The sequence below is a fragment of the Mus musculus genome, chromosome 13 (genome assembly GCF_000001635.26).
Source record: "Mus musculus strain C57BL/6J chromosome 13, GRCm38.p6 C57BL/6J".
Classification (NCBI taxonomy): Eukaryota; Metazoa; Chordata; class Mammalia; order Rodentia; family Muridae; genus Mus; species Mus musculus.
The window spans coordinates 113,355,268-113,382,538 of record NC_000079.6 but is presented as its reverse complement, the minus strand read 5'-3'; the positions used below and the strand labels follow the sequence as shown (position 1 = coordinate 113,382,538).

General features: G+C 45.5%; 1 protein-coding gene and 1 long non-coding RNA gene across 4 annotated transcripts in view; one reads left to right on the top strand and one right to left on the bottom strand.

Moving 5' to 3' along the window:
• Nucleotides 1-12,025: 12,025 nt before the first annotated feature.
• Cspg4b (chondroitin sulfate proteoglycan 4B) overlaps nucleotides 12,026-27,271 on the bottom strand; it is a 77,462-nt gene continuing 62,216 nt past the window's right edge. Inside the window, exons 9-10 of the mRNA NM_001378698.1 lie at nucleotides 16,272-16,455; nucleotides 12,026-15,069 (exon numbers count right to left, since the gene is read on the bottom strand). Coding sequence (NP_001365627.1) covers nucleotides 13,025-15,069; nucleotides 16,272-16,455 — 2,229 coding nt within the window. The 3' untranslated portion in view covers nucleotides 12,026-13,024. The remainder of the gene's footprint in view (nucleotides 15,070-16,271; nucleotides 16,456-27,271) is intronic.
• Nucleotides 18,145-26,867, top strand: Gm41070. 3 transcript variants are annotated; one of them, XR_001781058.2, is made up of 3 exons: nucleotides 18,145-18,351; nucleotides 20,360-20,527; nucleotides 26,730-26,867. It is a non-coding gene; the product is annotated as a predicted gene, 41070 (long non-coding RNA). The 3 variants fall into 3 exon arrangements; XR_873973.2 differs by lacking the exon at nucleotides 26,730-26,867 and adding an exon at nucleotides 25,779-26,105; XR_873972.2 differs by lacking the exon at nucleotides 26,730-26,867 and adding an exon at nucleotides 24,856-24,910.

Sequence of the window (27,271 nt, the reverse complement as noted above, 5' to 3'; positions counted from 1 at the left end):
GGGAATATCTCATGTTGTCTAGATCATTAATAGCCACAGAACCAGTGCTTAACCGCCTCACATCCTGTCTTCTGAAGAGTCCACATGCAATGAAACCACTAATGACAACCTTAAACCAATAGCCTGTCTGAAGATCCGTGAGGCATGCATGTGACACTGGGGTATGTCAGTGGCTGTCCACTATGTAGTCTGTCTGAAATCAGTCACCACCAGCAGGAGAAAGGCTCAGCCACCCAACCTCTATCAGTGGACTGCATTGCTATGGGTACACCAGGCCTAGTGTCAGGAAGTCCAATGACATCAAAGCCCATTAGTAAGAATTCAACCTAGAGTTAGTAGTCCACACAGTACTTCAGGGCTACAGAGCCAAAATTCACTCAGTGATAGCTCCCCACCACCACCACCGAATACCCACAAAACTCCACAGGAAATTCCCTGTCTTCATTCTGTTTAATTTCAGAGTCTTGTCTGGAGTCACAGATGTACCCATCAGCGGGCAAGTGGTGTGGACTGTCAGTTCAGAGCCAGGTCCTAACAGGCTCACTGCAGATGGGGACATGAGGTGGGGTCTTGAGCAAAGGTTTCATAGAGAAGTAGCATTGGGTCAGTTCCTCCTATCAGTTCCTAGTGCACTGTGAGAGGGGATGCAGCTGTGCTTGGGCTGAGAGAGCCATGTGGCCATGGCCTGCTCATCTCTGGGAAGACAACCAAGCTAGAGTGGGTGTAAGATGTCCTGAGAAATAAGTAAAATAAGTATGGCCCTCTTCAACCAAGATGAGTCTTGTACTTGTGGTCTGTATTCTAGTCATGCCCACTGGGTCTGGGGCCATGTAGTCTCACGTTTAGAAAGGTAATCTGAGCCACTTATGAAAACATTTCTCTAAGCTTACAATTTATATTATCTTAAAAAGTTACCTAACCTCTGTATCCTTACAAAATAGAAGACAGAAGTATTTATAGCGGGCTCTCTATGGAATGTTTGTGGTCAGTAAGGGAATACCCGTGTTGTGTTAAATATGGAACAGGCCCATTGGCTTCTGTAAGAACACTTGGTTCTCAAATGGTGGGACTGTTTGGGGGAGTTGTGGAATCTTTGGGACTCTAACCTTAGCTAGCAGAAATGGGTCCCTGGAAGAGGGTCTGTATGGGTAATCTCCATTTCTGGTTCCAGCCCTGGCTGTCTCTGCTGATCTGCAAACTGTGAATAAGCCATGTTCTTAGTACCTGTCTACCACTCTAGACCACACAGCTTCACTGTGTCTTCCTGCCATGATAGGCAGTGTCTCCAGAAACCATACAACAAAGAAATCCTTCTTACAATGTGCTGTTTCCGTGGGGTGTCCTGCTATAGGGATGAGAACATTACTTAAAACGACCTGTAAAACGTTTATTAAGTGCCTACTGAATACCTGGCATTGCTCAAAGTTGTAGCTTTCTGTGACTAGCTAAAATGTCTACCCTAGGGCTCTCTATCACCCCATATTTCTTTTAAATAGTAAACCATATCAGGCTCTGTGAGGTGCTTTCTGTTACACATTTGTCCAAGATGTCCATTTTAATGTCATTATATCACGCTGATATAGTGGGGGAAATATTTTGTCTCATGTGAGGAATGGCACTTAAATGCCTTGCCCTCTGAAATCTGCTCTTAAGTTCTCTGTGTCCTCCAAGGCTCTGGGGAATGATCCTGTGCATCTTCTCCTGCAGGACCAGAGGCAAGATGCTCAGTGAAGGACAGGGACCAAGGAGCCCTGGGCACTGCACTTGGGAAGGGCTGTTCACTAGGAACAAAATTAGGGTTCATGAAGCAAGCTTAGAGCACAGAAGATGGGATTCACAGGAAACAAGGGAAAGGTTACATCGATTTGAATCGTGTGTGTGTGAGTGTGTTTACATGTATTCAGGTACACATGTGTGTATGGGGCAGAGCTGTATACATATGTTGACCTGCCAGAGCCCAGCCTTGGCACTGTTCCTCAGTGCTACCCATTGTCTTTGAGACAATCTCTCTCTCTGGCCTAGAAGTCAGCAATCGAGCTAGGCTGACTGGCCAGAAAGCCCCAGAAATCCATCTATCTCCACACTGCTGGAATTGACACGGGAGTCACCATAGGTAGCTTTTGTTTTATGTAGGTTCAGGGGATTATAGTTAGCTTGCACCGCAAGCACTTTACCAGCTGAGCTATTTCTCCATCCCTGGGAGATACTGGATATTCTCATCCTCAGAGCTGAAGCTGCACTGGTGACTAAATGGTTAATAGAATACTCCGGCTGAAAGCCTAGAGTGTGTCACCCAGGTCTTACCCATAGCTTTGAGCGACTTCCTACCTCCTCTTCTTAAAGCAGAGATGGTGATGGCTATTTCCAGTGACTTGCTCTTAGGCAGGAGAGTCCAGTCTTGCTCTGCCCTTGCTAACCTATCGCTGCCTGGACCCCATACTGTGTGCTCATTTGTCTCCCAGCTTGTCTAACCCTCTGCTTATTTTACCATCCAAGCAGCTCAGGTGGAAATGTACTTTATTTCCATGGAAACCTCAGAGCATTCCCTTTCTTCTAAACTATGAACCTTGTTGTTCCGCTGTCCTGGCCCAGCTCCTGACTTGCCACCCCTTACCCAAACCATTGCTCTCCCACCCCTCCTGATTAGCTCTGCCAGCTCCCTGAATGTTTTAGTTGAAGGAGAACTGTGGTTTCCAATTCTATTCCAAGGCTCAGGAGAGATTTCTGAGAACAGCTTCCTCGTTTTCAATTGACCGTGGTAACAGCAGCCTCAAAGAAATCACTTTTCTGAAAAATGAGCCTCATTCAGAAAGCAAAGTGAGACTGGTTTTGTCCACATTGCATATGTACTCAAAAACTGTGGGGGACCTTCCTGTGCCCATCAGGAGCTGTTCTCCAAAGCTCACTACGGAAAAGCAAGGCCACAAGGTATTGGATGAGATGGACTCTGGGCTTCTAGACCTGGGAGAAAACCCAAGAAAGGCAGGAGAAAGGGGTCAAGTCTTTCTTTCCTAAACAATGTGAAAGGCAGGCCCAAATGGGCCCCTTACGGTTTCTATAACCATCATCTGTTCCTCCTGTCTGTGACACTCAAGGAGTCTTGGAGCTGCTCGGGGTAAGACAGTATGAGAAGGCTGCACTGTGAGGAAGTAAAAAGAAGACAGTGATTGGAGTTAGAAGGGAGTGCTTGACCTTCAGCTACAACACTGCTGTCTGACTTGTGCCGGACACCTGCTGAACGCACCTCGAGCCATAACGCCCACTCTCCATCTGGCTCCTTCCCCAGGCGGCTGCTTGCAATGGACTGGATCAGAAGCAAGCCACCCCCTGACTTCTGAACTGAGTCAGTCAGTGAAAGTATTTGGAGGGGAGCAGAAGGGAGGGCACGATGAAGGCACCAGTTCCTCAATTCCTCCCACTCCTTCTCACCGGGGTTGGCTGCCTCTAGCTATGAAGATCACAGCTCCCAGCACGTGAGCATCTAGCTTAGCTCAGGACAGCTGGTCTTTCTTTGTTCTCACTGCTGTGGCAAGCCCACATGACCCCAAGCCATACTCACTTTTCCTAGTTCTGCTCCCATCTCTACCAACTCTCTTATTCAGTGTGCCTCAGCTATGCTACCCAATTTGGACTTTTCTTGTTTCCTGCTGCCATGTTCATGCTCATGAAGGTCTGGGTCAGGGAATTCTGAACTTCTCAGAGTCCCTCAATGTAATCTTGAAGAGGAAGCTAACTTAGAAACTTCAATTTGGAAACATACCCGGTCCACCTCCCTAAAGCCGTACTCTGAGGAAGATCTTGACAGCCTCTGGGGACAACAGGTAGGACAGGAAAGGAGGACACAAGCCCATGGCTAACTCTGCCTGCTCTACGAGTTTGAGAAAGCAATGTCAAGACACTAGAAAATGAAGAAGGGCCTAGAACTTGTGGAGCAAGGAATCCATGTGCAAGCTTTGATACAAATGCAGTTTCTGCTGCTATTTTAGGAACAAGACTCATCTCAGGGAGAAGTCACAAGAGGAGCACTCTGTAGCGCCACCCTGCTGTCCTCCCTCCTTTCAGAGTTGACTCCTCCCTAGGATCCTGATAAGGAGGAAGTACTTCCACCCTACTTCTGGCCACACAGATGGGCACAAGGAGACAATTGGTCCAAGAAGAATGAAGCAAAAGTCCGGGCTGACAAAAGGAGTTTCTGTCTCTTGAGAATCTGGGCCGGGTGACCTTCAGTCATGGTTGTGTGATGCCCTGAGTGATACAGAACCATGGAGCATAGGATGGAGACACCCAGGCCACCAGAGGCAGCAGCTATTTCAGGCTAGGAGGAAATCAAAATGAAGACCCTAGTGGCAGAAGCCAGCCCTCTGGCAAAGGGGAGGACAGCCCACCATAGCCACTCATGTGTCTCACACGTGGGCTCTTGTCTTAGTTTCTAATACCTCTTCAGGCCCGGCCATGATGGTTATTACACACTATGTCATGTTCTAAGAGCAGCTGTGACTTTTTCCTTGGTCAACAAATGTCCTTTTCTTGTGCTACACTAAGGACTGCATAGTAAGTAGAGGAGATGGGAATTCTTTTCAGGAGAATTCGAAAACCATGCATGTCCCTTTCCAGGAGATAGAAACTCACTCCACTCCCTCAAATGGACTGGACTCGGCAACGCCCTGTAACATTCAGAGGGGAAACAAGGGTGGCGGTGGGGATGGGGCTGAAAGAATAATAACTTCAAAGTGGTCGGGCCTGGGAAATAGCACTTTAATCAGCTACTTAAGGTTAACAGTGACTCCTTAGGTCACGTGGGTATCATTTACCCGGCATCATAGAATCCAGGCACTTGGTCTGTGTGGTATTTCCTCCTCAAATCCATTATCTCCAATCCAATGATGAGAAAGTCTAGATCAAGGGACACTGTACAAAATAACTGACCAGCACCATCTATTTGAAACACGGAAAGAGACGGGATGACTAAGGAGAAATAGCAACTGAAAGCAACAGGTATCTTGAGTTGGGTTTTAAAGTATAAAAGGGGCCTTGGTAGGGAAATCCAACTAACAGGCCCAGTTAGATAATAATGTTGTATCAAGGATAGGATGGATCTTTTGTTTTTAATAACAGCATCACGCTTACAAACATGGTATGTTAGAATAAGCCATACGGGTGTCTTTGCAGCCATGGAAAGTTTGGAATTATTTTTAAGGACCCCAGAGAAGCGTACTGACTCTCTAGAAGCATCAGAGAGCCAGCCAGTCTTGGCAGCTATGGAGGCACAATTCACCCTACAGAACTGGCCCATCCAAGATGGTCGCAGTCGCTGCAGGCTCCACTTTCCACACCGGCACATCGCTCTATGCCATTCCCACCTCTGAGAACTCCATAGAGCCCCTGCTGCTCCGATACTGCTACTGGTCACCAAAACAGACTGCAGGTATCTTCTGCTTTTACCTGTCATAGGCCTCGGTGTTCAGGAACAACTCGCACATTGGCTGGAAGGAGGCTGGATTCTGGCACTTGCTTTTATCCCTGAGTGTGCCTAGGAAGGAAGGGCTTCCCAAACACGGGAAGGGGCTTCCAGCACCGTGTCAGCAAAGGTGAGGGTGGTGAATGAAGCAGCATCTAACTGGAACAGTCACAGCGGACATCTCAGAGGAAAAGAGCGAAGATAGATTGGTTTTGTGAAAATGAATTAGAATTGAAAATATAGCAACGGTATCTGGTCTTCCTGTAGAAGAGGGAGGGCTTTGACAACAGAAATGATTGTTCCATGTAAACGTTCTGTTGGAAAAGGCAGGCTGTGGCATGTGTACAGAAGACTTACTTCTTGTCTCCTATAGCCCTTCACAGCTCTGCAAGCTGTTTTCTGTCAGGGTCAGCCAATCCTGTGTGAAATATACTTTTAGGGTTTTTTTTCTTTTTTTTTGATTTTTAATATTTTTTATTACATATTTTCCTCAATTACATTTCCAATGCTATCCCAAAAGTCCCCCATACCCTCCCCCCCAACTTCCCTACCCGCCCATCCCCATTTTTTTGGCCCTGGCGTTCCCCTGTACTGGGGCATATAAAGTTTGCATGTCCATTGGGCCTCTCTTTCCAGTGATGGCCGACTAGGCCATCTTTTGATACATATGCAGCTAGAGTCAAGAGCTCCGGGGTACTGGTTAGTTCATATTGTTGTTCCACCTATAGGGTTGCAGATCCCTTTAGCTCCTTGGGTACTTTCTCTAGCTCCTCCATTGGGAGCCCTGTGATCCATCCACTAGCTGACTGTGAGCATCCACTTATGTGTTTGCTAGGCCCCGGCATAGTCTCACAAGAGACAGCTATATCTGGGTCCTTTCAGCAAAATCTTGCTAGTGTATGCAATGGTGTCAGCGTTGGAAGCTGATTATGGGGTGGATCCCTGGATATGGCAGTCTCTAGATGGTCCATCCTTTTGTCACAGCTCCAAACTTTGTCTCTGTAATTCCTTCCATGGGTGTTTTGTTCCCAATTCTAAGAAGGGGCACAGTTTCCACACTTTGGTCTTCATTCTTCTTGAGTTTCATGCATTTAGCAAATTGTATCTTTTATCTTGGGTATTCTAAGTTTTGGGCTAATATCCACTTATCAGTGAGTACATATTGTGTGAGTTCCTTTGTGAATGTGTTACCTCACTCAGGATGATGCCCTCCAGGTCCATCCATTTGCCTAGGAATTTCATAAATTCATTCTTTTTAATAGCTGAGTAGTACTCCATTGTGTAAATGTACCACATTTTCTGTATCCATTCCTCTGTTGAGGGGCATCTGGGTTCTTTCCAGCTTCTGGCTATTATAAATAAGGCTGCTATGAACATAGTGGAGCATGTGTCCTTCTTACAGGTTGGGACATCTTCTGGATATATGCCCAGGAGAGGTATTGCAGGATCCTCCGGTAGTACTATGTCCAATTTTCTGAGGAACTGCCAGACTGATTTCCAGAGTGGTTGTACAAGCTTGCAATCCCACCAACAATGGAGGAGTGTTCCCCTTTCTCCACATCCTCGCCAGCATCTGCTGTCACCTGAATTTTTGATCTTAGCCATTCTGACTGATGTGAGGTAGAATCTCAAGGTTGTTTTGATTTGCATTTCTCTGATGATTAAGGATGTTGAACATTTTTTCAGGTGCTTCTCAGCCATTTGGTATTCCTCAGGTGAGAATTCTTTGTTCAGCTCTGAGCTCCATTTTTTAATGGGGTTATTTGATTTTCTGAAGTCCACCTTCTTGAGTTCTTTATATATATTGGATATTAGTCCCCTATCTGATTTAGGATAGGTAAAGATCCTTTCCCAATCTGTTGGTGGCCTTTTTGTCTTATTGACGGTGTCTTTTGCCTTGCAGAAGCACTTTTAGGATTTTTAAATTAACAGTGTGAAATTAGCCTTAAAATGTCCAGGCTTGGATACTAGTCAAAATTTCAAATGTTCTTTCAAGCTGAGGGATCCTTGGCCTGCCACTCCCATACAGCTTAGGCCTAACGTGAAGATAGGAGAGGCTCTCCTTCCTCGCACCCCTTCCCAGATCACCCTAACTTCAGCTCCTTCACAGCTGGCAGGTAGAACTGGTAGACTGGGGAACAGGAAAGCTGCTTTCTGATTGGTGTTGCTGGCATGGGCTTAGAATCTGTCATCTCCTTTTGTAAATACTTCAGGCTATCTAAGAGCTCCTATGGGTCTTCTGGGACGGTGGACATCTTTCTTCTATAATTTCTGTGTGGATGCATGCTCTCTTTGTAGAACCAGAGGACAAGGGCTCCTTCCTCCCCCATCCAGTTAATGCCATACTGTGAAGAAGGCATGCATCGGGGTGTTTGAAGAGGGACCCCTAAAGGGGGTCCAGAACTGCAGAACCTGTCACTGAATCTTGATAGGAAAAGGCATTTGTGGGAAGCTGTGCTGGGCTGGGGGGTGGAATAGATGAGGAGAAGCAAGGAAGAAAAGAAAGAAAAGAAAATCTCTCACTCCCTACCCATCCCAGAGCATCCTGTTCTTAGGCAGAAACCAGCCACTCTCCTGCTCTCTCCCTGCATACTTCCGCTCTTCCCAGTCACCTGTCTAGAAGCACTAGACTCATCACGACCGAGTTATAACTATTCAGTTATAGCCCTCCTATGGGGGGAGCCATTTCAACCCAGTTTCCATTCCCAGAACTTCAATTTTCAATGCTGAACAAGACTTTGCCAATTTTTTTCTTTAATTTTATGCTTTCTTTGAGCCAGCACCAAATGGTAGACATTGTTTCCTCTTAATTGACTCCATCTGCAAACCAGACTGTTCCAGAGCCTCTGGAAGGGGGGGGGGGGACTTTCCAAACTCTGTATGGATTACTTGATTAATGAGTGCACTTTGGCATCTGGCTCTCACGCTGTCCTGGCTCTAGCAGGCACACTTGTGTACAAGAACGTGAGTTACTGCTTCAAGTGCCTCTGTATCTCTTTCCAATATGGACAGGAATTGTCTGTGTTTGGAGTCACAAGATTAGCAGGAGAACGGGTTGAGGAGCGGATCCTGTGTTTGGCCAGGCTGGCAATCCTAGCTCTAAAGAGCTTATGGCTGAAGCAAAGCAGCAGCCAATAGGCTCGGTGAGCCAAGGACATCTGGCTCGTCCACAAAGAGCAGGCACTGACCAGTCAAGGAAGAGCGAAACCCACCTAATGGGTGCAGATGTTCCTCAGTCTCTGCCTTATGTGCGGTGTATGTGATGTCACTGTTCTGTAGGGTGCATGGGTTAGACCGGGCTAAGAACAATTCTGAGTCACACTGAGATCAAGCCAACCCTGCATTAAGACTCCTAATCTTCCTCCTCCCTCAAACAGAAAAGCTGGGACGGGGCAATTTATGAGTGAGAGACATGGAACCATGCAGGGATAAGCACTTTCAGAAGGAGAGCAGAGCATTAGTGTAACAGCCCTGGAGGAAATAGATATTGTGAGGAGACATTCGTGTTCCTCCTTTTACACACCCCCAGCAACTGGACGTTTACCCAGGAAGCTCACTCTGGGCAAAGGAAGAGGCTGAATCTGGTGCCAGCCAGAGGGCACATCCCTCTCAGAGATTCCCTGTAGTCCTGACAATCTGTCACACCAATTGCAGGACAGACAGGTCCCATACACCATGAGGGCATTGTCAATGCTGGGCAGTAGCTCTTGGCTTCTGTTTAAGCCGACATCTCCATGGCAGGACCTAGGAGATGGGTGGTGTAGCTGGACGTCCTTGTTTCCTTTCCCAATGTGGCCACATTAAATACATCTATTTTTTTTTATTTTTCCCTATTATTTTGTGTCTTTAATTAGCCTACTGAGGGTAGGTGGCACAGCCCGCCCCCCTCCCCTTGTTAGGACTCCCAGGGCCTGGGCTCGGACCCTAGCAGCTCCAGTAACGTGAATTTCCATGAGGCAAGAATTGAAATAAGACATAGCAGTTGTCTTTTTGGCTAAGTGAGCCCTGTCGCCATGTGGTCTGAAGACTGTGAAGCTGTTTCTGAAGGAGCAGCTGGGAGGGAGGGAAGTGACCCTTCAAGGAGCAGAGGGAGATGAGACCAAAAGCATGTTTCATAAAAAGTAGACCAGATGCAACCAGCTCTGAGGCCTGACTGACACTTACCAGTCTGATGCTTGGCCTCGCGTCTACCTTGTGATCCCCAACCCACGTGTTCTACCTTTTAATAGAAGGTGTAATATTCCCCTTAAACAAAGAATGAATAGAAAGCATTTGTCTGTCAGGTTTTGTTTGATTTTTAATATATCCTTTAAGTAAGAATGTCCATGCATGCCAGAGTTTCAAACATATTATGGTACCCCACCCCCATTCTGTTTTTAGAACATACTCTTTTGCCTACACTTAGTCATGAGTCTATTAATTCTCCGTCAGGTATACAAGATGCTGCTTCACGATGGCTCACCTGGTCATTTCTGTCCCAGCCACACTGACATCTGGGACAGGATCAGATGGTTCTTTGTCTGGGGTAGGGGTTTGTTGTCTATTTGGCCTCTACTGATAGAATGCAAAAAAGCACACTCTCTCCAACCATTTTCAAATGTCCCAGGGAGCATCTTTCCCCTCACAGATCTATTCACAGCCCCACCATCCTGTAACGGGAACTCAGAACCACTTTTGCTAGAAAGTGCTAGGACCTAGGTAGTAAAATGTGGAGTAGGTGCACACCACCACTCCTCCTCCTTCATTTTGCATCTGCCCTCTCGCTTAAGACGGCGGTTCAGATTCCTGCTTAATCCTGCATGGAGGCATGCTGACCACTCAAGCAGTATCCAAATGCCAGTGATGCTTTCCCTCTCACTCCCCTTCAAGGCTGAAGGCACATAAAAAGAGCCTAGGACACACACACACACACATACACACACACACACAAGTATACTATGCGTATATGTATATATGTATATGTGTATACACATAGTATACATGTATGTGTGTGTGTATATATATATATATATGTATATATATATGTATATATATGTATGTGTATATATATATATACGTATATATATATGTGTGTATATATATATGTGTGTGTATATATATATATATATATATATATATATATATATATATATATAGTCCTGACTGCTTTGAACTCACAGAGATCAAAGCCTAGGGGACCATACCATCAACTTTTTACAGACTCCCATGAAGATGCCTGGAAGTCTCCAGTCTATGCCTTAGCCCTGTACTTCCCCTTGCACTCCAGGAACAGCCTCTGCAGGTAGAACATTCCCTGACATCAGCCCCCAGCCGTAGCACTCATCTCATGGGAACCAGATACCCGCTTCAAGCAATAAGAATGTCTTGGAGTCAGCTTGCAGAGCCAGTACTGAGATAAGGACCAACCAGACCACACTTGAAGTAGGACTGCTTCTTTATGCAGACTTTTTGTTCCCTGCCTTAGTTCTTCCTCTGTTGAAACCAGGAAGGCAGATGTGGGGATGGGCGACACCCACCCCCTTACTGTTCTTCCCAGTGTGGCTGTCTCGTCTGTCTACTGTTTGGTTTTTGTTTCTGTCTTTGTTTCCTTGTTGTTTGATTGGTTGTTGTTGTTCTAGATCACAGGCTGGCCTGAAATTTGCCAAGTAGCCTAGGCTGGCCTCAAAACTGCAGTGATCCTCCTGCCTCTGCCTTCCAAGTGCTGGGAATGCAGACATGGGCCACCATACCCAGCTCTGTTTATATCTTCAGTTGGTGCACTGGGACAAGTGACTAAGCTTTGTTGGGACTCTCATACCTGAGACTTTTGTCCTAAAACTGGTACTACCCTTATCCCTCAATCATGGGCTCCGGCTTTAAGAACACCATTCAACATGAAAAAGCAGCGGACACCTATGTGAAAAGCAGAAGTGTTGTGTCTCACGGATTACAATACGTGACAAGTATTTTAATAGGCCCATTTCTGTCTACCTGCTCCTCCACCCTCCTCTACATCCACAGTGGGCAGACGGGTGACCTTGGGAGAGATCCTCAGTCTTGAGGGTGACCCTGGGAGAGATGTCAGTCATGCGTTCTTATTCGCTCTGCCGGTGGTGGGTGAAAGGGCAGAAAGCACGTGGCTTGGTTTAGACGATAAGGTACGAGAGCTAATGAAATGGGAAGAAAGTCTCCTTACTAGAAAACAACTAATACACATAAAATGAGTCTCTCAAACAAAAAGCCACTGTGCTGTGTGATTCTGCCTTGAATATGTCCACTCTGCTGGGGTGCTGGGGCAGCCATCTCATAACCATAAAGAGCCTGAGGATGGCAGAGCAGAAGGGACAAAAGAGCTACCACCCCTGATAATTCTGAGTCCCAGAGCCACCTTCGGAATGCTCATCTCTACTGAGTTCACTAGTTGACATAATTCAGCACACTCCAGCTGCCTAAAGCAAAGCCTGGCAAAGACTACATAACGTATGGGCCAAACTCAAGAGCTAAGGATTTCTTTTTGTATATTCTCTTAAAACAAACTTTGTTTTAGGAAAGATGAACACAAGAACAACAAATGACAGAGACCATGTGTAGCCCACAAACCTAAAATCTTTACTATATTACTCTTCACAGAAAAATCTGAATCATTTGTGCAAGCCTCAGTCTCACATTTGTGGGTGTGTTATACTCTGCAGCCCAAGGCTGCCTTAGTGTAAGTACTGAAAGCTTCATTTTAGACTTACAGAAACTAATGGTGGACAACGGTTCAAGTAGACAATTCAAATACAAATTTGCCATTACTTCCATTTATTGTAAAAAGATGCCAAACTAAGGCATCAAAAAATAAAAAGCTTTTAACACACCTTTCTACACCTCAGAGCTTCAGATATTTCTTGACTTTACAGATCCTTCTGTAAACAATGCCTCTGGATAAAAATACGTCGGATTTAAGGACTATCCTCAAAGGAGGTCAGTTTGCCCTGTAATCTGAACAAGGCGTTTCCTGCACGAGGAAACCAACCTGAGGAGACTCCACACACATAAATATTCCATAAACAAACTCGCCGATGTAATAAATGGCATCTTGTGTGGAGAGAGACCCGGCACCTCCTGCTGACTCACCGTGAGGGTGAATCTCCCATGAAAAGCACCCACACCGTCCTCCCTTAACTCCGAGCTCCAAGTTAAAGGCACTGCTTCCAATGAGGTCCCACTGCTCAGCAGTACCTTAGTCCAGTTTAATTCTTAACAGAGTGGCAGGTCCTGGCAAGGGACCACTGTGGAAGGCCCAGGAGTGCAAGGTACGGCACTCACCAACAGCACTGGGCTGTGAGTGGGCCCTGTGTGTAACTACACCTAATGGACAGCTTTCCTTGATTCGAAGCGCATTCCTTCATCGTTATAACCCTGAGTTGATCTTCGTACCTATACACAGTAAGTGGTCAGTAACAGCAAGAGATGGGGGAGGGGAGGAGAGCGGAAAAGGGGAGAGATGGGAAAGTGGAAAGGGGGGTAAAGGGGGAGAGAGAGGTGGGGGGGAGCGAAGGAGAGAGAATGAGTATGAGGTGGTGTAGGAGGGGGGCTCCCCATTTATACCCAGTACTGGTTGTGTTTCAGTGCGGGGTTGGTTTGTCGACAGAGCTTGGCCATGTCAGGATCCAAGTTCACCCATGCGTCCCAAGGAGCACATTTCTCCACAGGCTCCGCCCCCAGAGGGGCTGGCCGATCATAGGATTGGGTCTGGAACAGACTAGGAGCCAGGCTGCTTCTAATAAGGGGTGTCACCGTGACCGTGGGAATGGCTCCACTCCTCTCTGCTCTAGAGCCTGTGGATGGGGACTTCAGGTTTGTCTTTGGCTGGGTAAGTGGTTTGGGTTTGTCCTCCTTTCGGCTCAGTAGCCAAACACACAGGGCCACCACAGTCACCAGCAGGAGGAGGAACACAGCAGCCAAAGGTATGATGACCACCAGAGGGTGACGGCTCATTTCCGGCTGCATGGCTCCCCCGGAAAGGGACTCCCCCACTTTGGTGGCAGCATATGGCCAAATGACCCTGGTGGGAGAGACCTTGGCATCTATATTTGGCTCTTTGCCACTGAGTTGACCCCAGGAATCTGTCCCCTGCCATCTGCCCTGGGTCAGATTCCCCGGAGTTTCTGTCTGTTTTTTAATAGAAGCCCTAAGTTTTTTCTGAGAGGAAACAGAGGCCACGAGGGTCTCTCCAGTGACAAATAAAGGCACATCTGGTGTAAATGTCTGTAAAGGTAAGGGGTCTGGTGGCACTATGGTAAAGGCTAGATAACCTGCTGCTGGCTGCACATGGTCTGCACTGAGCAAGAAGGTGAAGGAGTCATTCAGTGTGTGGGTGCCTGTTAGATTAGCATGTGGCTCAAGCACCAGCTGCCCTTGGTTGATGTCTGTCTGGGTGAACTGAGTGATTTCTTCCATCACAGGGCTATCAACTGCTCTTCGAACGAGTCGTCCATGGACTAGGGGTTGTATCACTTCAAACATGGGATCACTATTAGTCCTGTTAGCAAGCTCGGTTGCATCTAGATCCTCTGTCCTAAGCTGGTGAGCCACTCTGTTGGTCACTTTCAAGTTTGCTATAACCCACAACAAAGGCTGCACCCTGATGTTCAGTGTCTGCTCCGTCAAGTTGCACTCCGTTGTAAACAGTGAGACCCTCAGCTGATCTTCGGAGGCTGTGAGATTGGTCATGTGGTAAGAGAGTCTTCCAGAATCCAAATCCTCCTGCCCAAAGCTGTTGACCACCTGGTTTTCAATCAGCAAGTGGCCGCTTTGGAGGGGCTGTGTCATTCTGTAGATGATCTGGAGGCTCCTACCATTGGTCACTGCTGAGAGATGAGTATTGGTGATGGGGACAGTGTTCTGGCCTTGTGGGAGAAGCAGGTCTGTGAGGTTCACAAGAGTGATGGAAATGGGGGTGACATCCAGGTGGAAGAGCTTGTAGAGAGGGCGGTGTTTGCCGTCAGTCACACTAAAATAAAACACTCCCGAGGATGGGCTTCTATCTTGTATGAACCACACCTGAGCGTTATTGATGTCCGCCTGTGTAAAATGGTGAGCAGTGGCATCTGGATCGTGAGCCATGGCTAAGAAGCCATTGTTGGGATGACGGATGATCTCATATTGGATTTCATTTGGAGGACTATCTATATCTTCTACATTGAGGATTTCAGGTCCCACAACCAACCTATCGCCCTGCAGAACTGTCAACCGCAGCCCTTTGGTCTTTAATTCTGGAGGCTGATCATTCACAGGGGTGATGGTGATGTTGAACATCTCTTCCAGAAAGCCAGCCTCTGGCTTGCTGGTGGACTTATTCTTTGGGTTTGGCCAAACAGCAAAGGTAAAATTATCAGCCAGTGATTCGGAGTCGTCATGAAGATACGCGGCTCCAAATACATTAACTGTGTGCTGGGAGAAGTAGGGTCTCCCTGTGGTAATGTTTCTCTCTCCAACCATAATGGTTCCATGGTGAGGAAGAGCCGTAACCTGGAACCAGATTTCATGGGAAGAACGCTGAGGTTGGGGTAGCTGAAGTAAGAGGTTGGAGGCATCTAATTTTGATTGGTCAATGAGAACTTTATCTCCCTCCTTGACAGAGGCTCCTATTGAAACAGTTACAGAACAAAGAGACATTTAATCAGACACTTAATGAAGGTCATAGAGCTTTCTCTCCTAAGAATACCTCTCGGTGGATGAGTCTAAACAGCAGGTTGCTCAAGTATCTAAATTAGCATCAAAAATAAAATTTAAACACAAACACATTCCTATAGAAGCCGATACAGAGGTCCCTCAAAAAACAAAACAAAAACCAAAGTGAAAACAGAACTGCTATATAAGTCAGCTATACACTGTTGGATATGTACTCAAGGGACTCTTAGCAGTCCACAGAGTTACCTGCACACCTACATTTACTGCTGCACTATTCACAGTAGACAGAAAATAAGATCAGGCTAGATGTCCATACATAGATGAATGGCAAAGAAAATGTGAGATATATATATATATATATATATATATATATATATATATATATATATAAAATATAATATAAAGAGAAGAGAAGTGGTGACATTGTGGGGGCAGGGGGGCATGCATGCAATTGGAGATGATTTTCTTAGGTTAAATTAGTGAAACTCAGAATGACAAATGTCACATGTTTTCTCTTGCAGAACTGAGATGTGTGTGTGTGTGTGTGTGTGTGTGTGTGTGTGTGTGTGTGTGTATTTATGTGCATTCAGAGGTCCTCACAGTACAGCAGTGGCCTCCTGACAGCGATGGGAAGTGATAACACTTCCATGTGGCAGGAAGGCAGAGGTGGGAACTGCACTGAGGGAAAAAAGGAGCAGGGCTGGAGCAGGCAAGGACACAGGAAGTGGGAGGAGAGCGGTTGGGAAGTGAATGCAAACAACCATTAAGCCAGGAGGCCAGCATTTCAGGCAAGGAATCTTTAAAAACTGCACATCCACGTATATGATGTTACTTCCCTAACTGCCCCATGGCTAAAGCTCTCCTGCTATAGACAGGACCGGCTCTTAGTAATCCTTTTCTACTCATCCTTTTCATTTGTATCAACAACCTTCAGTCTGGGCATGATAAAGCTCCCAGTGGAGGCACAAAGAGACTCTTTAGAGCCAACTGCCACTCCTTGCCACAAGGCTCATGTCAGAGTAGCCACCACTGGCTGTAACTGTGTCCGTCTTATCCCAGAGGATGAATGTGAAGCATGGTCTAAAAGGGAAAGGCGGATTTCCACATTTTTCTCTCTTCTATAGACAAAGCACTAGCCTCGGTTTGTTGGCAGTACCTGTATTTGCACGCAGCCGGCTCTGTCGACCTGACTCATTCACTTCATATGAAATGGTGATCCGAAAAGCCTCGGGGCCCAGCTCCGCTGGAGGGGAAGATGCTGTGAATGTGAAGGAGTCTTCTGAGGCCCACCCCGTGCTCTCAAGATCCACATGCTGGTAGAGTATCAGCCCTTCGCTCACCTGGACAGAAGGAAGTACAATTAGGGCCAAGCTTCCTGGATGATACAACAGTCAACACACATTCTAAATGGAGGAGGCATGCTCTTTGTAGGGCTTACTATACTCATGCTTAAATTATTTCATGTATTTGTATAAAGGAAAAAAAAACATGAAAATGTGGTGACCTCCTCTTCACAGCAAGGAGATCGTATTTCAAACCTGATCTAGCCATCAGAGAGAAGCCCGTTGACTCTGAGATGGCCATTGCCCTGGTGTGCTTTTCTTATGGAAAGGGTATATGTGGGAACTTAAAGGGGGCTGGGGAAGGAGTGGGGAAGGAGGGTAGCCCATGTCCAGCCATAGTTCCCCCTAGGCTCTGGGCAGACAGACACAGGAGGGCTGCCAGACGCTTTCCACTTAGCCCCAGGTGGGCATCTAAGCCACTGACCCCACTCGGAGGGGGGAGGAGACAAGGGGCAGCCCCTGAAACCAAGGGGCCACGGGGTGACACCCTGTAGCCTCAGCGTTATGGGAGAGAGGGCTGAGAGGAGAGAGGTTCCCACACAGGTGAGAGTCTACACAGAGGGCCTTGATGAACAGAGACCGTCTATGGTTTTAAAGCTTTATTATAGAAAAGCAGGGAGAAAGGAGAGAAGGTGGAAAGAAAGAGAGAGACCAGCCATGGCCAAGAGGAGACAAAGGGGAAAAGGAGAGAGAGAAGAAAGGCTAGAGAGTAAGAGGGAGAGAGAGGAAGAGGGTGAGAGGAGAGAGGAGAGTAAGAGGAGAGGAGCAAGAGCAAGAGAACAAGAGGAGTGAGAGATTGAGGAGGGGCCAAGCAGCCCCTCTTAAAATATGCTGCTATCTTTTCTGTTGCTAGGTAACTGGGGAGGAGTCTAGCCTGAAGGTCAGAAGCTTGGGACATTGCCTATGTGACTACTAACCTTGCTTCTCTTGTGGGGGCTGAGGGGGTGGTAACTTCGACAGGAGCCAGAGTTCCAGGAGCATGTAAGTGAATTATCACCACTCCGGGGTTTCACCTCAGCTCAACTGGAGACCAGCCTGTCTGTGTATAGTCCAATGTCCCACAGGCATACTAAATGCTCCTTGCTTGACAGTGTCAGCCATTATTAGCTCATATGACAGGCCTCGTTTCTCAGATAGTGCTGTCCACTTTCTGTCCCGCTGTCTATTTGTGATCAACTCTTAGACATTATATGAGCTTATCTATACATCCTTCAGGAAGTACCTGTGTGATGTGACTTTCCAAAGCATTGTACCTCAAGATTAAAAATAACTAACTGACATTAGCAAATATGCAGCCAGTGTCCAAATTTCTCTATCAACCTGATAAAAATAAAGCAAAAACAAAGACAAGACAAAAGAAACAAACAAAATCCATATACATACACATGACTGCTTTTGTCTGAGTCAAGACCCTTAGAAGGCCATCCATTCTCATAGGTGCCTTTTCATCTGTAAGTCCCTACTTTTTACGTGGTGTGCGTGTGTGCGTGTGCGTGTGCGTGTGCGTGTGCGTGTGTTGAGAGAAGGCCCAGAGAGACTGAAACTAGGATTCTGTGAGATGAATTGTGAGGGAGCAAAGAGCTTACAGATGGTTAGGAATTTGGTCAGCCAAATCAAAATGGCCCCAGGAACAACTTCAGGTAACTGTCTGTTTGCACTGCATGAAGTGCATATGGATAACGGAGTTAGCTGAGTACCTGGGCTCTGGGGCTGAAGAAGGGAAGGTGATGGGGTTTTCTCTCCTATCAATTTAGATTTGTCCAGCTGTTTTCCCTCTTGCAGAAGTCATCAAAATATCATCAGAAAGCCAATGGAATCTCAACTAATAAATGAAGCAAGAAAACTAAAATGAGAGAAACTATCACTTGGTAACTGACGGCCATAACAATTCAGGTAAGGGTCCTAAAATGGTTGCTGAAACTAATGAGCTAAAGTGTAGTGATAAACACGACATGCTGGAAACGGTCACCAAGCATGTCCTCATGGGACATGGGGGCACAAATCACAAGAGAGGATTATGCATTGAAAGTGGAGAAACTGTAAACCCAGGGAGCGATGAATGGTATGGTGAATATAAAAGCCAACTACAACCCTAGGACAAGGTGAGCATCATGGTGGACCAGCAGGAAGCTGAGAAGAACCCAGCAGCCCCGTGGTATTCCTGCCCAGAATGCAGAGGTTGTTGAATCTATGCAGAGGATGCATAGCCTGAATCCTTGCCCAGAATTCACAACTTGAATCTCTACACAGAATGCACAGTGAGGAAGGCTGGAGAAACTGTCCTGTACTCTTAAGTTCAGCTGGCAAAATGGCCACCAAGCTCAATGACCTAAGTTCCATCCCCAAGGTGGAAGGAGAGAACTAACTCTCACAAGTTGTTCTCTGACATCCACATGTACATCCTGTCATAATAAATGTCATAAATTACTCTATTGACAAGGTCATAAAAGACATTATATTGATAAGTAAAGAATGGTTCCAAATTGAAGGAAACTAAAGAAACTGGATAACTATGGATGCTATGTTCTATGTGGTGGATAATTTTCTCTTTCCTATTAAAGACATTTGTTGGAACAATTTAGGAAAGTTTAATATGATATATAAATTGCATATTGACATTGTAGCAATGTTAAAATTATAAATTTGAAAATTACACTGTGATTATATGAGATTGCCTTAATTTTAGAAATTGTCACTGCAAAGACAAGTGTGTAAAGAAATGATAGCCTAAGTCTTGTTAAAGACTAGCACTTTGGGAATATGGAGGAATAGTGGACTCCTTATACTTTTAGTAATTACCTTATAACTTATTTCAAATACAAAATTAAATACAGTAAATAATTCTCATTTTTTTCGATAAGTTTTGGGAAGGAGATAGCATTCTCTTTTATGATTACCAATACAAACAGAATGAGGGCAAGAAACACACCCATAAAAGCCTTGTACACTGAAGACAAGAGGCCACCTCCTGTGCTGTCACACTGGTCTGTCCCCACCCTCCAAGTTTTCATCTCTATCCCTATGACCCCCAACTTGGTCCTTCTGTGGACTTTTAACAAGGCTGTAATCCAATATTACATTAGAAGTCTATATACTTCCAAAGCTTAAAATCTTTTATTCATTCTCTGACAATTTCACACATGTATATAATGTATTCAATCATATTCATCCCATTATTCCGCCCCCCCCCCCTCTTGGTTTTTCAAAACAGTAATTCTCTGTGTAGCCCTGGCTGTCCTGGGTCTCACTCAGTTGTCCAGGTTGGCCTTGAGCTCACAGATCCGCCTTCCTCTGACTCCTGAGTGCTGGGATTAAAGTTGTGAGCAACCAGCTCTGTAATCATCTCCAATCCCTTTCCACTCCCAGTGAATTTGTTATCTTCCCAACAAAAATTTCCCTCCTACTTTGAGGTGTGTGTGGGGGAGGGAGGGAGGGAGGGAGGGAGGGAGGGAGGGAGGGAGGGAGGGAGGGAGGGAAAGGGAGGGAGCATAGGTAAGTTACCAGTGGCTACTCTACTCCTTCCTCCAGCACTGGTTCCAAATTTTAAAACTCTTCACAAGTAGCTTTTTTTGAAGGGAAGATAAAGCATTCTTTGGGTTTCTATGATCAAATTTCTATCTCATGTCCTTGATTTCTCTATATGTCCTCAAATAATAGTCAAACGCTAAGGAGAAATATTTGGCTCTCAGAAGGTGCCAGAGGCCCTACTGGGCTCTCTGCAATGGCCTACAGTTTACAACTGAGAGGCAGCTGGGAAGGTGAGAAAGATAAACAGCTGGAGAACTCTGCCCTTCCTCCAACTTAGGGTGTGACAATTAATCTCCATTACAGTTTGATGGGTCTTAGAATTACCATGAAGATAAATCTGTTTGATTATTCTAAGAGGGACTTTCTACTTTAGGTTAACTGAGGTGTTAAAGCTACCCTGATGTCACCCTGATGTCATTCCTATGGCTGAGGTTTGGAAAAAGAAGCAGCAGCAGTCTGGACACCGGTGTGTACTTTTTCTCTGCTTCCTGACTCTGTACCCCATGACTTCCTTGTCATGATGGACTGTTTCCCATGAACTGTAAGTCCAAATAAACGCTTCTTAGGTTGTTTTTTTTTTTGTCAGATACTTTGTGATAGCAATAACAATACAATAGTGACTACACAAGGTTAGTTGACTGCAGAGCTGGGAACAGCCCAGATTGCCTGGTTCATCTAGGAGCTTTGTCCTCAGTCCTTTTTGGAGGTTGCTTTGTTCCCAACTGCCTGGATTTCTGCTCTTCTTCTGCCATGGAAGAGAATAGATATTAATATAAAAATGGATGTATCAAGATGCCCTCGGGAGGCAGAGGCAGGCAGATTTCTGAGTTCGAGGCCAGCCTGGTCTACAAAGTGAGTTCCAGGACAGTCAGGGCTATACAGAGAAACCCTACCTGGAAAAACCAAAAAAGAAAAAAAAAAGATGCAGTGGATTTTGAAACCTGGATTGGCCAGACCAAAATTCAAATGTATATAGTATTCAGCACTGTTTGTGCAAATCAGCTAGCTTCTCTCTATGCCCTATCTGTATACTGAAATGTAAAATAATATCTTCTTGTGGATCTGTATTTCCCCTTGCTAGTGTGTTACCATTTCAGTGATCAAAATGCCAGGCCCTGGGCATTTCTAGGTCTTTCCAGAGCATTCTAGTTCTCACTCACGGATTTCTAACTGGGTTCTGAGTTGGGTGAAAGGACATACACAGTTCTTACACTGAATTGCAGCATAATATTAAACGCCCAGAGAGTTCTAGCCCGGGCTTCACAAGGTGAATATTTTCTAAAACATGTTTGGAAAGCTCATTTCCTGTTGCTTTATAAATACGTTTTTTTTAACCATTTAGAATAAGCATTTAAATAAACATGTGTTTAATGAGCAAATATCTACATTGAAGCTGTTTTACAACATTTCATTGTCAAGTTTATATGCTTATAACCTTATATAGACAGAAGGAAGGCAACTCAGGGTATTTCTTATATTTGTATGTATTTAACAACAACAGAGAAAATACCTAGCCTTTATTAGAATTCTACAGATAGCAGGCACTCCACAAGGCACTTTATTTTAGTGGCTTAGTTTCATACCTAGTTCTGTGAAACTCCCAAGTTCAAGCTATTTCCACAATCTAAGGACTGCATCCACACTGTGGCACTGTGGAACACTGAGATTATAGGCTACAAAGAAATTCATAGGATATGTGCTGCAGATCCAGGGAGCTCAGGAATGGGGAGAGCCAGCTACAAAGTGTGACCAGAGTGAACAAATGCCACTTCATTGTGTGGTCTGGCCAAGGCCATCAGTTATTAACCAGAACTCGTATTGATCTGCAGTGGTTCTGAGGAATAACTCTTCCAACAGCCTGCGTTTATCATGACTGATGATTTAAAGAAAGGCAGTATTGGGGCTGGGGAGATGGCTCCGTGGGTAAGAAGTGCTAAAGCTGACCCTCAGCATCCACACGAAAAGCTGGGGATGGTGACCTGCACTGGTAACCCCAGTGTTATAGGGGCAGAGGCACGCAAATCCCAGACACTGTCCAGTTAGGCTAGCCAATCGGTTAGCCCAGGGTCAGTGAGAACTCCTATCTCAAAGGATACAATGGTGGACAGTAGAGGTGAACAACCGACACCCACCTCTGGCCCCTATGTGTGTGCATGGGCATATACCATCAACACGTGTACACATATTCATATACCGCACACAACAACAGAGAGGCAGTATACCAGATCTACACTGACGATGTTTTTGTTTTTTAAATCACGTAGAAACTTATAAGACACTAGGAGGTAGAGGGTTGGATAGGACAAAAAGGGAGTCTTTTTGTTTTTTCCCTTTTGATCAATTTCTGATTGGAGGCCTCAAGGAGACCAGCTGACAGCTGCTTCATAAATATAGAGCCAGAGAGCCAACGGTCTTTAGTGCTTATGGATCAAAGAGTCACCCACTGGGAAAGAATGAAGAAGGCTCTTGAATGTGCCAGGCTTGGTGGAGTCAACTACTGCATCCATCCCCTCAGCTCTCCAAAGATGCATGGCTTCCTTGCCTTTTTCAGCTTGCCTGGCTACAAGCATTCCTTGATCTGTGGCTGCAATATTTAACTTCCTCTGTGGTCAGCTGGCTTTTCTCATCTGTCTATGTAAATCTCCTTCTGCCTCCCTCTTGAAAAGGCACAGATGATGGCACTTAGGGCCATCTAGATAGTCCAGGCCACTCTTCTAAGCCTATGACTGTTAACTGCATCTTCAAAGTCTGCCGAGAAAGGGGTCATTCATTCACAAGTTCCAGAGGCCATGACCCACTATTTTCAGAAGTTCCTGCACTTGTATGAAACTAAATCAAGATGTCCAATGCTACCTTTTGCTCTTTCCAAATTATAACACGTTGTGTGGTCTCATTTGGTTAAGGTATTAAAGAGCTACATACTTAAGAGTAACATGAGTCCCTAGAGACTCTTAAATGAAGATTTAATCCTCTCTGGAGAGAAAGTAATACTTACAGATATATTTCTGGAGTCCTTGCAGAGATTTTCTTTCTAGTAAGTTGCTGCCGAGACCAATAGAGTCATTCAGAGGCATGAATCACTGATAATTATTTGGGTGTGATATTCTGTTGCCAATCTCTAGCTAGATATTTCTAAGTGTTATCATCTAGGAATTCCTTTTCTGCTCATCCTTACTAAGGAGAATCAGCCTCACTTATACAGCCTGTCCCCTGGGAATTCTGTAGCCATGACACCCTGTGCCTCAGTTATAGAAATCTTGCTGTGCTTATGCCCCATTGTTCTCTAGAGCCATGATGGTGGCCCTTCTGGTGGAAAGGTAACACACTCCAAGAGGATTTAGGATTTAGGGCCAGAAGGATGGAGTTCAGACTCTGGACAGCATAGCTATGAAAGAAGACTTAGTCACTGTTCTAGTTTGGTTTTGGTTTTTGTTAAATAACACTGACCCAAAATGACATGGGGAACAAAGAGTTTATTTAGTTTAACTTCCATGTAGCACAGAAAGGATCTGACTTACACTTCCGTATCACAGTCTAACGCCATGGAAGCCAGAGTAGGAGTTCAGGGACTCACTGGTTTGCTTCTCAAAGTTTGCTCAACTTGCATATAATCCTATAACACCTGTCCAGGGGTGACATCAGCGACAGTGAGCTGGGTCATCTATCCCACATCAGTCATCAATCAAGAAAATGCCTCACAGACATGCCTATAGCCCAACGTTAGGGAGGCAGTTTCTCAAATGAGTTCCCCTCTTCTTAGGTTTTAGTTTTTAGTTTGTGTCAAATTGACAAAAGCTAACCAGAAACACCATCCTGCTTACGGTACTGTATTACAGTGGCCATGGAGACTGAATAGAAGGAGAAGAAATAAGCCACGCTCATTAAACGGAAATGAGTGCTGTCTGCCTTTTCATAGAAAGAGCCAACCATTGTAACAGAACAGAACATTTTGACTATTTGTCTTAGTCAGGGTCTCTATTCCTGCACAAACATCATGACCAAGAAGCAAGTTGGGGAGGAAAGGGTTTATTCGGCTTACACTTCCATACTGCTGTTCATCACCAAAGGAAGCCAGGTCTGGAACTCAAGCAGGTCAGGAAGCAGGAGCTGATGCAGAGGCCATGGAGGGACGTTCCTTACTAGCTTGCCTCCTCTGGCTTGCTCAGCCTGCTCTCTTATACAACCAAGACTACCAGCCCTGAGATGGTCCCACCCACAAGGGGCCTTTCCCCCTTGATCACTAATTGAGAAAATGCCTTACAGTTGGATCTCATGGAGGCATTTCCTCAACTGAAGCTCCTTTCTCTGTGATAACTCCAGCTGTGTCAAGTTGACACAAAACTAGCCAGTACACTATTCAAAGCCACGGGGCCAAGAGTTACCAGCCAAGTTTAAATTCAAGTGATGGATCGACGACTACATGACAATACAATAATCTCCAACATGTGGAACAATACTCTCCACATAACTCAGAGAAGTGTGATGCAAAACAAAACTGCTGTAAGAAAAATATCAGTGGAGAATGTCCACAAAGACAAGTAGGCCTGATTGCGACTGAACCAGTGAGCCCAAAGAGGCACATGATGGGTGGGTAGGACCATGAATGACAGGAAGGCTGGCCCCTCCCAACTCTGCAGATTCAAAGACAAAAGCCTAATGAGACATTAAGCTGATTTTACTCCCTATTAAATTATAACAAGTTAATTTCCAGCCTTTGAGAAATGTGTCTATAATTCTCTAAAACATGTATATATTATGAAAGCAGTAAGTCCAGATTTGGGGAGGAGTAATTGGACAAAAATTAATAGCCCAGCATGGCTTTGTGATTTTTCTAAATGTGTTCCCGGGAAACCATTATCTGTGCTGCAGAAGCAACGGAGACCAAGACGGATGGCATCGGGCCCACAAAAGTACAATAGCCGAGATGCAATTACTGGCTTTGTCGAAAAGAAAAGAGGCCGGCTGTCATAAACCTCAAAGCTAGAACACTTCGCTGTTTTAATGACTCTAAATTATCTCTCCAAGCACCGGAATGAAAATCACTCAATTGGCTTCACCTGGAAGCCATCAGTGTGTTCCCTGGACTCTGCAGCTTGCTTTGTTCACGGGTTCTTGGAAGCGAACAGAACCTTCTCCAGTGTCAGAGCACTTTCGCGCCATGGGAGCCTGGTGGTTGTCTTCTCTGTGGATACATCCTATGCTTGCTTCCTGTGGGTTCGCTTAACCCCTTAGGATTTGACACTGAAAAACAAAGCGGCCACTTGCTTGTCTTGGTAGGCTGATATGACACAGAAAACATAGTGAACTTAGTCTGGGCTAAGAGACTAGCGTTGGGCAAGGACATCACAAATACTTTCTTAGAGTTCTTTTGCTGACGTATATGAAGCACAATGCAGTCGCGGTTTCTCATGAGCTGTTTTCTTCGTAAGTACTAATTTTAAATGGTCATTTCTTCACAAGCAAGAAAAGTGTATGTTTTATATGCAAATGGTGCAGTACTTTCAACCTCCATCCAGTCCGTGCAGGTAGAGAGCCAAGGACAAATTAATTCCTTCCGTTAAAGGGTGAAAGAGCACTCAGCCATCAACTGCCTACAATGTCCCTATTGAATGCTTAGCAGGTCACTTGGCTAGAACTGACTCTTGAGAAGAAAAGCTGGTCTAGAAAGTCTACTGGTAATTAGCCATTATTAAGCTACACAGGGCTAAATAGCTCTGAACTCTTTACATAGTTGAAATTACTTCCTGAGTGTTATCTCTCTCTCTCTCTTTTTTCTCCCCATCACATTGAAGAGGCCAGATAAAAGCACATATGTGCTAATCAGGAACTTCATGGAGGATTTCAGAGGCAAGCTTCCCGCACTCTGTTGAGCATACAGCCTCAGGCAGGACTGCTGCACGACTGAGCAAACCCCAGTCCAAGAGAAAGGCCCCCTGTCCTCTCCACCGTTCTTTGACTTCCCAAATGTTCTAAAGCTGACTGATGGTCAATCTGAGCTGTCATACGATGACTGGGAACTGACCTGGGTACCACTTGATAGAAGTTATAAACTTCAGGCGGTGCCAAAGCCCCCTCGCCATCTGCATGTGGAAAAGGAGGCAGTGTGTGGGAGGGGCAAGAAGAAAGGCTAATTTCTTTCTGTTCTCAAACCATACAGAAAATGCCCATTTCTAAACATATATGCTAACCAGGATTGGAATGTTTTCAGTGTTGTTTAATGTGTATACGTGGTGTAATGTGTGTGTGTGTGTGTGTGTGTGCACACATAAGTGTGTATATGCTTTAACCCATGCTTACACATGCAGAGGTCAGAACAGTCCTTTTATGTGTCTGCTGGGAATGTGAACTCAGGCCTTCTGCTTGCACAGCAGATGCTCTTAGCCCTAGAGCCATGTCCTTATCCCTGGAATACATTCAGATCAATGCATGTTTACTATATTAGTTGGTGGTATTCCTCTCTGTCTTGATATAAATTTAACATTTTGTTGTTTTCTGGCCTTGCTTTTATAAAGTATGCACTGTAGTTTGGATCTGAAATGTCCCCCAGAACCCCATGTGTTAAGGTTTGTTCTCTGGCTTTTGAATTACTGGGGTTCCCTGGCTTTGGAGTTATTGGGGTGGGGGTGGGACCTTGAAGAGGTGGAGAAACCATTGAGGGTGAGTTAGGTGAGTGGGAATGAGCCCCTGAGGGGACATTGCAACCTTCGCCTCCATGTCCTGTCTTCTCTCTTTGTGCTTCCCAGCCTTCAGGAAGTAAGCATTTCTCTACCTGTGTGCCTCACCAGGATGCTCTGCCTCTCAAGCCTTAAAGCAAGTGACAGCTGACAAAGGACTGAAGCTTCAGCAGCCGAGCCAAAATAAACCTGTTCCCCTCCACACGATTCCTCTCAGATACTCTGTTACAGCATCAGAAAGCCCTTGAATGCCGTGTGTGTGTGTGTGTGTGTGTGTGTGTGTGTGTGTGTGTGTGTGTAATAGGCACTATCACACCAAAGCTATCTATGAGCCCGAAAGGACCAGAGTTTTCCCTGGATTTCTCTGTAGTCTTCCTCACATCATTGACTTTCTTTATGACGGTTGAGGCGTAAAGAGAGACAAGGTATTCAAAAGTGACAAACATAGATGTTGGAAAACCCTGAGCTTGTCAGCAGCAGCTCCCAGCGGCTCCCCTCCTCCCCGCACATCCCTCTTGCCCTGTCAGAACAAGTCCTTGGAGACGTCCGTCCTCAGGCCCCTTTGTTCCCCCAGCCTGGCAGCCTGGGCTCTGGCCAGGGATGGAACACTT